This window comes from Atta cephalotes (assembly GCF_000143395.1).
Source record: "Atta cephalotes unplaced genomic scaffold scaffold00001, whole genome shotgun sequence".
Lineage (NCBI taxonomy): Eukaryota > Metazoa > Arthropoda > Insecta > Hymenoptera > Formicidae > Atta > Atta cephalotes.
This window is the reverse complement of record NW_012130065.1, coordinates 4574953-4587518: the sequence shown is the minus strand read 5'-3', so window position 1 is coordinate 4587518 and position 12566 is coordinate 4574953. Positions and strand designations below refer to the sequence as shown.

Below are 12566 nucleotides of genomic sequence, written 5' to 3'. Positions count from 1 at the left end.
CCGAAGAAAAACCGGAAGAAAAGAAAATTTCTTAAGAAAAATACTATTACCCAAATATTTAAATGTTTTTCCCTTTTCCCAAACGATTCCCAAATTATATAGACATAAATAAATCAGAAATATTCAATTTGTCTGCTATCTTGTCAGTAGTTTCAAAGAGTCATGTAGACCTGATTTATCCGCAAGATCGATAAGGTCGATAATGATGCATGCGCGCTTACCAGCAGTAACATGGAATTAAAAAACAATTTTTTTCTGAATGACTATTTCATTATTCTATGTTTTGCTATTTTATTATTTTATTAAAAAATATATTTACTATTTTTAGTCAACTGTTCATTAACGATAATTTCAAATCCGGCATTACCGATAATACACAAGTCACAAGAATTATCTGGAGCGTCTGGACGTTTCTTTTTTAGAATCGCAATGCACGCGTTCCATTGATGCAATTGAAAGAGTGAGAATGGAGAGCGAATTAAGAATTGTAGTGAAATGGAGTGGAAAAGAATACGATATCCTCGACATTCAAGAGGAAGATACAGTTCTTACTCTGAAAGAGCGTATACACAGAGAAACAGGTGTTCGTCCGGAACGTCAAAAACTGTTAAATTTAAAGTTTAAAGGTTATATTTTGAACTATTCTTTGATAAGTTCTATCAAATAAATATAGTCATTATTGTAATTATAATAATTTATTTTAGAGTTTATCATCTTGAAAGAAATACAACTAATATCTAGCTATTAATTATTATTATCCAGTATATCAATTATAATTATTTGACTTATATTTTATATATTGCATATACATATATTATAATACATAGTAATATAAGAGTAATATATAAAATAAGACCATATATATAAATTATAAATATTATTTATATAATTCTTAAAATAATTTTGCTTTCCTATACATGAAAGTAAAAAAATTATTGACAGTATATAGGATATATGAACTAATAATTTTTTTATATATTGATTATTTTTATTAGTGTGAAAAATTAGTAATAGAAAATTTGTAGATAGTTAATCTAAATACATAGAGTTTTTAAAAAAATATTTAGAAATTTGTTCTTTGTTAGGCAAGGCAGCACAAGATGAAGACATAATCGGTAAATTAAATTTGAAGCCTGGCTTCAAACTAATGTTAATGGGTTCGCGTGAGGAAGATATTGCTGAGGTCAGTCAAGCACCTGAGGATGTACCTGATGTAATAAATGATCTAGATATAGAAGAGGAGGAAGTAGAGATTGAGAAGGCTGAAATAAATCTTCGTAAAATTCAGATACGAATCGATCGCTATATAATCACAGAGCTGAATCCTTTAAGAAATGGTAAGAAGCTTCTTGTACTAGACATAGATTACACTTTATTTGATCACAGGTCAGTGGCAGAGAGCGGAGCACAGCTAATGCGTCCGTATCTCCATGAATTTTTGACACGTGCTTATAAAAATTATGATATAGTCATCTGGTCAGCAACTAGCATGAGATGGATCAATGAGAAAATGAAGCTTTTGGGAGTCTCAAATCATCCAAACTATAAAATAGCTTTTCATCTGGACGTCCTTGCCATGATCACTGTTCATACACCGAAATATGGGGTTGTTGGAGTAAAGCCACTGGGTATTATTTGGGGAAAATACAAGCAGTTCTCCGCGAAAAATACAATAATGTTTGACGATATCAGACGAAACTTCATAATGAATCCGCAGTCAGGATTGAGAATAAAACCTTTCAAACATGCTCATACAAGCAGAGTCAAAGACTTTGAACTGCTAAAACTATCAAGATATTTAGAATTGATAGCCGATGTTGAGGATTTTCAAATCCTTAATCATAGAAAATGGGAAGAATACAAACCGAAAAAGAACGATCACAGCAATGAACAGACCAGCAGCAATGATAAACAATAAATTTTGGCGAAACTTATTGTTCTTCATGCCACCTTGACCAATTGATTGATAGAAGAGACATATTGATTGACAGAAGAAATACAGAGACTTCAAGATTATATATGATGAAGCGAATGCATGAAGAAAATGCATTTGTCGGATGTTTTAAAATCATGACTGAAAATGACAAGGCTGTCCTATGTTGGATAGAACGATGATTAACTTAAGCATCAGTTTCTTCTCATTGCAAAAAAATGACGCGTGATATTTAGGTCTGTTCGTTTGGATTTTTTGCACTTAGAATTTTTGCTTTCAATATTCAAATATATATTTATTTCGTTTTATGTATATTCGTTAATGCAAAATTTTTTAGAGATTTTAAGCAACACGACAAATCTATAGCAATTTTTTTGAAAACATACATATTTTCACATTTTTCTTATTCTATGTATTTGTAATCATTGGTTATGTATACACATGTATAGCGATTTAAATAAAAGGTATGGAGTGGTTAACACGAGAGATGCAATAATATAACATATTTGAATCCAGTGCTGTGCATCACATTTGCAAAATTTTTTACATGTAGAATTTGTTATATACATTTTGCGTCACGTGTATAAGTTGGCGAACTTTTAATCTTATTCGATACGCGGAAACAATTATTCACAATTTACACCTACATGAGTTTCATGCAGCGTATTTCAATCATTAATACGTAATGCACTAATTATATAAATGCAATATCTATTTTATAATTAAATGCTGGTTGGCGACTTTATTTAGGGAATTGAACGATTTTTAAACTGTAATTTAAATAAGATACTATTTCCACATTTTTCATACCGATTTAAAGCTACTACTTATAATTACAGAAAGATGTAAAATAAAGATGAAAAGTTCATATAATATTGTAATAAAGCTAATTTATCCAACAATTTGATTTTTAATTTTGTTTAACCTTTAAAATTTTAAATCTGTATCTACTAAATGACACAAACCTATTCGAAATTTATTTACCATTTATTTTCTCTTAAATTTTTTTAGAGATTTTTTTAAAAAAGACTACAAATTTTTTTTGCTTAAATAATTTATTTAAATTCTTATTTTTATAAATATGTACGTAATTATATTTTTTGTGAAATTATATTTTTTAAAAGTACTTCTTTATATTTATGCTCATTTTTAAGGTCAAAATAGATCAAATAATTAAAATTGACACTTGACATTCAATTTGGACATTCAATGTAACTTATTTTAAAGCTAAAAATGAGCATTGAACGTCAGCATGATTGCATCTTAAATATAATTTTGATAAAATTGCTGTAAAAATATCTCTGATATAGTTATATAGTTATATAGAGTAATATCTTAATATTCATAAGAAATTATAATTATAATTATTTCAAAGAGACATTTAAAATTCGCTCTTTTATATTTCAAAATTATTATACATGTAATACATTTATTATATACATGCGAATATTATGATTGAAGAAAATATTAGTACATTAAATATTTTAAATGATCATTTATTAAGATATAAAGTCTCTAGATAATAAATTCATTCAAGACATCCTTCTCTCTAAAAGTAATGTAATAGAAAAAAACTTAATAATAATAAATTAATAAATGTAAAAAAAGAACATTACGAGATCCCGCCTCAATTATTCATATACTACCAATCAGGTCAAGAACGACTCTAATCAAACAAATCGGGAAAACACTTTATCGGAATATCGAGCGACTAGCTGTCTCGGCATTGTCCATTGAGGAATAATGGAATTGATTTGCGTTGTAACCTTCCTTCCCTCGCTTGTCGATGCCTTTTAACATCGAAGAACATAATCGACTGAGCACTGCTGAGCGTTTAGTCATGAACAACATGGCGAGCGTTTGGTGGTAAGCGGATATTTTGCTCGACGCGGAAACGTCACACATGCTGCCTGTAGCTGTCAAATTTGCAGAAAAACAAAAGGATGGAACTGTTCCGCACTGACACTCATTTTATCTTCGTGAAAGAGAGGCACAGCCTCTGGTGTGACAAGTATACTGGTGAATTCGCCGCAAAATCAGGTGGGTGTGTGTACAATTGTATTTGATATAAAGTGAACAAAGCGTCGTATACGAAAAGCGATCTTAACGTCACGTTTTGAGGACGCGAATCAATTTCAAGTGGGAGTATGTACATTATGTCCGTATAAAGATTTCATATAAATGATATAGTATTCTTGACAATTGATAAAGAAATGTTATATATGTGGAGTTTGATAGTATATAGATAGACATTTAATTATTTTGATAGAAATGATGATTTTGATGATGGATTTTACAGATTGGGAATGGGCCACACCGAAGGATTTAGAATGCCTGGGGATGTTTTATGGAATAGTTGGAAAAATTGAACAGACATCAGTATTGGAACCTCGCTTGATGCTCATAAAGGATATCACACCAGCCGGAGAATTACATGGTGGTCATGTTGTTTACAAAATTAAATCTATCGCATTTCTACATATTGGCACAGAGAATATGGATATTGGTTTACTACCTTGTAAGAAACATCAATATGTATTGAAGAAGAAAGGGAGTGGATTATTTGATGTGCCACAGAAAGCAGCTTTAGCGAAAACCTGGGGTACAATCAAGAATGCCACAAATACTATAAAAAATACTACACAGCATGCTGCCGCATTGGCTACATCTCAAGTAAGGAACCTAAAATTGTTGGCATTCGTGAATTCATATTTGTTGTCTTACAATTCACAAACTCAATATTTTCTGTACAGATGAAGTCCACAGTGATCAAACGCAGCGTAGTAAAAGATAAAGACAGATTTGAGAAGAGAATTTTGGAAGAGTTGAATAAGATATTTACCGAAACTGATTCATTCTTCTTTTGTCAGACTGGTGATATTACTAATAGTTTGCAGCGACAATGCATAATGGAATCTCAGTATGGACAAGACAATCAAGATAAGCCATTATGGCAACGTGTAGATGACAGATTTTTCTGGAACAAGCATATGTTACATGACATTATTAATCTAAATGTTCGTGATTAAAAAATCTTTATTTTTATATACAAGTAACTGTAAACAATAAGACATATTTGCCCAAATAAATATCTTATGACATTGTTGTATAATTATATTAACTGTATATAATAGTAGATAAAATACAATTAATATAAAATTTATCTCTTTATTTGCTTAATGAGTGGGTATATATTATTTAAAGTCAGCTGTATAATGACTGCATTCAATAACTAATTCAAAATTCTCATTTTATATTCTCATAATACTTATTTTTGTCTTATTCTGCAGACAAATAAAGCAAACTGTTGGATATTGCCAATTATTCAAGGATATGTTCAAATAGAAAAATGCATAGTCGAGGTAGGTTTTGACGAGCAACCGCAACAAGAGATATTTAATTTGGCAATTATATCGAGAAGGAGTAGATTTCGTGCTGGAACTAGGTAATTTTCATTTACATAGATAATTTACATAGATAATTAGATTGTCATAATTATAAGTTTTATCTTACTCAATATTAAGATTAAAAAAGTATTTCTAAATACATATAACATTACATAGGTACAAGAGACGTGGAGTGGATGATGATGGCAAGTGTGCAAATTATGTTGAGACTGAACAATTAGTTTGGTATCATGATCATCAAGTATCTTTTGTACAAGTACGAGGAAGTGTGCCAGTATATTGGTCTCAACCTGGGTATAAATATAAACCTCCACCACGGATTGATAAAGGTATAAAGAGATATCTTTTACCTTTAAACTAGATTATTTTTATGTAACGTAATAATCTCGTACAATGATATTACAGATGAAGCTGAAACGCAGATAGCATTTGAAAAGCATTTTGGTGAAGAACTTGCGTTTTATGGGCCTATTTGTATCGTTAATCTAGTCGAACAGACTGGTAAAGAAAGGATTATTTGGGAAGCTTACAGTAATCATGTATTTAATTATAATCATTCAGATATAACATACACCACTTTCGATTTTCATGAATATTGGTAAGTAATTAAATGAATTGCTTAAACTCATGCTTCTTATTACGATGTTTGTCTTTAAAATTTTGTGTTTAAATGCAGTCGAGGAATGCATTTTGAAAATGTGTCTATTCTGGTTAATGCATTGGCTACAATGCTAGCAAATATGGGTTACTGTTGGCGCGATAAACAAGGTACGATTTGCATGCAAAAGGGCGTGTTCCGTGTAAATTGTATAGATTGCTTAGATAGAACAAACGTGGTACAAACCGCTCTGGGTAAAGCTGTTATGGAAATGCAGTTTTCAAAACTGGGACTAATACCACCTGACGGAATTCTGCCTGCAAATATAAGACAGACTTTCCAATCGCTTTGGGCTAATAATGGAGACATTATTAGCAAGCAATATGCAGGAACAAATGCTTTAAAGGTCTGTACATCTCACAAATTGCCCATGCAAAGTCTGTCTTAATATAAACCGTTAATTTTGTTCCAAATGATTTCTAAATGATCTATGATTTCTTACTATTTATAGGGAGATTATACACGTACTGGGGAGAGAAAATTTACTGGGCTGATGAAAGACGGCATGAATTCCGCAAACAGGTAGAGCTTCGTATTCCTATCCTTCACATTTTATAGTCGCTTAATCATTTTCTCATTTTTCATTTTTCCTTTTTTTATTTCCAATATCTCACATGACACAGAACTTTCACAATTATGCCGCGGAAGATAATATCCCAGTTAGATGTCTCAATATAACATTGCCATACAATATTGTAAATTAAAATTTATATTAAAACATTGGAAACACAAATGAATCATACGTCACGAACATTTTATAAAATAATATTTCGTTTTATATTTATTTTTTTATTTCATCATTATTATTATTATAAAATTCGGACATTGCCGTACAATGTTGTGGGTGAAAATTAATGTAAAAGCATTGGAAGCATAAGTGAGTCGCACGAACATTTAATGAAACAATAATTCAGTGCACAAATTACATTTCAAGTTATGTAGATTTGCAGGGAAACATAATTGATTATAAAAAAATTTCGCGTTCATTTGCCAACTTTGACGCGTACCATGTAAATAGAATCATGTTTTAAATTGGAGCACATAATACATAATAAACTAATGATTGAATTTTTATTGCATCACGAATTCAATTCTATTTTTTCTTTGTTAATAAGATTATCTGGACAATTTTGAATTCGCTTGATGATAATTTTGACTTGTCTGTAAAACTAAACATCACAAGGTTGACACATCGATGTGTACTTTGGAGGTATAATTTATATGTTGACTTATTATCATTATTTATAAAAACGTCATTATACATGTGAATGTTCTTTTTCCCTCCTCAAGAATTAACAATTAATAAAAAACGATCATTGCCTATATAAGATTTTAATATAGTTTTTAAATATTGTTCATACAAATATGAAGTCAGTTTATCTGACTTTGAGCAGACAACAGATACATTTTTGTATAATTTTAAAAGTTCATCGACTTTTTCTTTAACGCGTACTCCAAATGTATCTCCCAATTCTTGTAAACATATTTTATCTAATAATATTCCAGATTTTGTTAAGGAGTATTGAGCAATATATGAATTGTGTTATTTTATTTAAATCGCCTATATAAACTTTCTTTTCACTTGTATGCGCATAACTCGATATTCGCAATCGATTTGATCTATATTAATAATAAAATCAGAGTTATAGTCGGTTGAAATTGACTACATCAAAGTTTGAAATTATATTGCAGACTTTATAATATTTTCTGGTGATTTAATTTCTTTTTTGGATAAATACCGTATAATGTGACGATTTGAAATCTTATAATCTTTTATAAAATTAGTTAACCACTTTGGCGACTGCTATAAAACGAAAAGCGCATATTTTCGTTTTCCATATTTCGGAATGGAACTGCAGCTGCTATAGCCCATTGTTGTAATTGCCATCTTGTTATTAATTATTTCTGTTCTCCGTGTTTCGTTAAATCGATCATGTACATTTTTTTTTATAATGGCAATTTTATCTAAAAAAACCATCTGTTAAAATTTCTTTCTTAAAACATGTAAAATCACTATTACGGTGTAAATGTTGTTTAAATCGCTTCTGTAAATAAATTTGAAACTCCACTTTAGATTTTCATTTGCAGTCATGATAATTTTTAATTTAACTTCGAAAGGCACTCTATGATATTTAGTAATTTTTTCAGATGGCATATATTCTTCATCTTTTGTTGATGATGTCCTCAACATCCAGTTGTTCTTTTACATTTTCTTGTGCTCCGTCAGACAAAAAACATTCCATATTCTCGTAAAATGTACATTTTCTCAATATTTTTATAAAATCTTCAAACATTTTTTCAGCAACCTTTTTAGCAAATTTTATAAATTGTTTGGATCAGCATCAAATTGTAACAACAGAACTCTACGTAGTTCTAATGGTTTTTTAAGTACGCACGTGAAAATAGGTGTCTATACTTGATCTAGAACCTTGTAACGATTATTTTATAAAATGTTCGTGACATACGACTCATTTGTGTTTCCAATGTTTTAATATAAATTTTAATTTACAGTACGGCAATATTCGAATTTTATAAATAAATAAACGTAAATATATAAAATGAGTTTTTGATGAAATAAAGAAAAATTTGCTACTGCATGATCTCAAATTCCTTCGTCGGATATAAAAGTAGTACGCGCGCTTTAGGCCTCTCGGCCACCGCGCTTCTTGCTTTACCTCTACTTATTCAGTACTTACCGCGCAGCAGGCCGATTGCTCAACTTCACATGCAAATTTCTCTTAAATGAGGGTCCATGCACCCGAACCCTTTTACATTTTTTACACTCTCGATCCCGTCTTTCGAATGGTATAGGTATATTCCAATTCGTATTTCGCAGTTCGTGCCATCTCCCAATATTATTCTCTATGGAATCCTGACATTGTCCTTTCATTTTCCTATAGATACTATCAACAACACTTTATGGATGACTTACGTCAGGCAGCAATAGATACGCTGCTAGGGAACTCGATTGATGTTCATCAACTGAACAACGATTGGTCACACTATTTAGATATCCTTGATAATTGCTGTCTTGAACTTATACCTATGAAACCACCAAATATACAACTTCAACTTGCTACTCATCCTGACTTCCTTTATGCCACTGCTCTATATAATTTAGCAAGGTTCGTTGCTTGCTTTTAGCTTAATTTTTGAGAAATATTAGAGCAGTTACAGTTTTCTAAAATTAATTTAACTTCTTGTTATTTTTTATTACATATATTAAATCATGTGGCGTAAAAAAAAAGCTTTGTGCTATTGTCAGCATGAGTTGTTTTTTTATTATGAAAATCCTTCTGCATGTTAATTTTGACCTATTCTTCCTTTATTACAAGATTTTAATTTGATTCATAAACCAATCATTTTTGTAAATGCTATAGTTAATATTATAGTCAAAATTAGATATAAAAAAGTCGCTTTCTCTCATTTAAACAATTTCTTTTATATAGAATATATAGAATATATAGAATATAATTTATTAAACATAATATTTTCTTGATATTTTGTCTCAGAAATCGTTCTTTAACTTTCAGCATATTCGTTATGCATTGAGAATTAAAATATTCTTGCAGATATTACTTAAATCGTTTCAAGGATGTCTACAGACAAGCGACGATTGATATGATGCTGGGAAATTCAGTAAGCGAAGAAGTATTCTTAGAACGTACGGACGAGGAAGATAACGCGGCAACTGCGATTCACGTGAAATTACTAATTGAAGATTGCAAAAAATTACTCATACCTGATCCAGAAGTTATTCTAGGCAGTTGGGGAGTTATTGATGCTGATCCTATGTACGTAAATAATGAATTGTTTTCCATAATATATTTACGTTGTTTGTTTATGATTTTATTTCAATCGATTTTTTTTTATTTCAGTACTGGTGATCCAACCGAGACGGAAATGGATACTATTTTAATATTGACTCGAGATAGTTATTACATTGCTGATTATGACGATCAAATCGATAAAGTTACGAACTATCAAAAAGTTTTATTAAATGATATTGTTTTAATTGAATTTGGTCAACCTGAAAATGTGGTCTCATTTTTTAAGAATAAACATTACTACTGTATTAGAATTAATTATAAAGTAAACGGCGATTATGGTTACTTTCACATGTTTCGTAGTACAAATTTAAGATTTTTCAATAATATGGCGGTTGTGATTAAAACTGAAGAGGAAAGCATTGGTGAGAGAACATATCCTTTATTTTTATCTATGGCAATTCTGAAATTTTATATTTTATATTTTTTTTAAATTACAGAATCTTTGAAGGCAATTTGTGAAGCTATTTCAGTAGCCATGGAGATAGCAAGCTTGCCAAAAGTTCCCATAGCTATGAACGTTACGTTAGATAAAAGAAAGAGTAAATTAGTGAATGTTAAAGGTTCTACTGGATTATTGGACATTTCATCGTTTCCGGAACTGACAAGAAATGTATCTGAGACACAGTTACTTGCTTTAAAGACAGCAGGTTTGTTATTAAATTGCTTTCATTATTTACACATATAATAAAATATTTATAAAAATGAATACTTCTAGGTACAAAAGCTTTAAGCAATATGTCGGAACAATTTAGCAAATTGAATAAACTGAGTCAGAGTTTTAGCACAAAAAAGCCAATTGATTTAGCGAAGAATATAAGTAATAGATCGGCAGAGAAGATATCTAAGCCGATTTTTACAGTTGGTAACAGCAATATCTCAGGCAATGCAGAAGAGAAAAGTAACAGTAGCAGCAGCAGCAGTAGTAGCGAGAATATTGAAATGACACACATACACGTTGAGAAACCAGAGAACTTCAGTCATGACAAGCATTTGATGGAAGCTTATACACCATTGATTGGTATTATTATGGGTGTGAAAAATACCAATGTTATGGATGGTAGTGTTTGCGATTCTAATGTAAACAAGGAAGTATCCAAGAAGATGAGACCTAACAATGTGAATTTAAATTTGAAACCTGATATAGCTATTGATGCATTACATCTGATTCCGCAAACTGGATCCGGTACTAGTACTCTCAGTGCTTCGCCGCAAAAGACTACGGCAACGACGCCAGAGATAACAGTATACGATACAGGAGATAATATAGGCGAGGAAAAAGATTGCATGATTCCACTATCAAGCTTATCGCTTACCAAGAATATTAGTCATTCGACAGGGGATGTTGATAATAAAACATCGATTGGTATTAAGAGTAATACTCTTCAAACGGATAATAGATTGGATGAAAAGAAAAGATCAGCCTCGGAACAGGATTTGACGTTGAACATTACATCGTCCCAAAGCGAATCTGCCTTAAAATCCATAAAGGAAAATATCGCGAGCGTTACTAGTCCTGTAGCATCTACAGCCAAAGATATTTTGTTGCCGTTCTCCAAATTTGCAAAAGGTGTTCAAACGTTAGGAGCTAATTTAGATCCTAGAAAATTAAAGACAAGTCAAGTAATGCGAAATTTGTCGGAACATCATATGGAAGAGCGCCAGAAACTTCAGGAAAGATGGGGCTCTTGTCAATCTAAACTTATTGCTTTGTAAACTCTTTACCTGAATAACTAGCTTTTTGAACGATTCGTCATTAAATATCAATTTAGTGCTTATTGATGGATTGTATATTCTTAAATATCAATAATATTCACGCGAACAATACAACAGTCAATATATTTACGAATATACATTATTGATATTTACGAATAATGTGAGATATGTTAGCAATGCAAATGCTTTCACACACTCTGAAAAAAAAAAGAAATAAGGTATTAAGCGTTGTATTATAAACAGTTTTGTTATATATTGATCGCGTAATTTAATATAAAAAAATATCACGTAGAAAGTGGCAAATTTTGATCACGTTTTGTAGAAAATCTTATAAATTGATCTCACTGCACCTATTTTCACAAAATAATTGTTGATGTGAAATAATTAACGAACGAAACAATTCACTGTAAGAAAGAAAACTCTTTTCTATTATGACAGACAAAACTACGACTATGTAACACAGAGTACAATGTGGTCAATATTTATTCATAATTAATTGATTTGATAAATTAATAAATATTAAGCATAAAAAATAATTAACAAATGAAATTGAAGAATTTCTTATTGTTATAAATCATGCTGTTTTTTAGAACTTTTCTTGAGCCAATATGTGTATAAAATTTACTATACATTTGCTAAATTTTTAAGGTATATTTTTATATTTTTAATAGCATCTTTCTGAAACTAATTTATTTAACTTGTGATCAATCTATAATAAAAAGCTGTTGATATGTAAACATTTTGTATCAGTATTAAATATTTTATTCTTATTGTATCATTAAGTCTTATAATAGTATTAAGATTTTATTTTCTTAAGCAGATACGTGTTATTTGTTCATAGATGATTTTTTAAAAATTGAAATACATGAAATGAATAACATAAAATGCAGATGAGACGATTTATTTGTATGAGAAGTCAGAAAGAAAAGCTTCATAGTCAATTATGTAAATACAGAGAATTATTTAAATACAATTTAGTAAAATCTATATATATATATATATATATATATATATATATATATATA

At 30.1% G+C, this 12566-nt stretch overlaps 2 protein-coding genes across 2 annotated transcripts; both read left to right on the top strand.

Annotated features, from left to right (window-relative positions):
* Positions 1-435: 435 nt before the first annotated feature.
* LOC105624785 (ubiquitin-like domain-containing CTD phosphatase 1) lies at positions 436-2025 on the top strand. Its single transcript, XM_012206171.1, has 2 exons — positions 436-626; positions 1086-2025. The coding sequence occupies exons 1-2, from the start codon at positions 467-469 to the stop codon at positions 1916-1918; spliced, it is 993 nt and encodes a 330-aa protein (XP_012061561.1). The 5' UTR covers positions 436-466; the 3' UTR covers positions 1919-2025.
* Positions 2026-3876: 1851 nt separating this feature from the next.
* Positions 3877-11541, top strand: LOC105624677 (phosphatidylinositide phosphatase SAC2). Its single transcript, XM_012206065.1, has 13 exons — positions 3877-3973; positions 4233-4606; positions 4687-4950; positions 5224-5378; positions 5497-5669; positions 5746-5938; positions 6017-6344; positions 6450-6520; positions 8899-9123; positions 9571-9792; positions 9877-10190; positions 10266-10475; positions 10544-11541. Exons 1-13 carry the CDS (start codon positions 3877-3879, stop codon positions 11539-11541), a joined length of 3624 nt encoding a protein of 1207 aa, XP_012061455.1.
* Positions 11542-12566: the final 1025 nt, after the last annotated feature.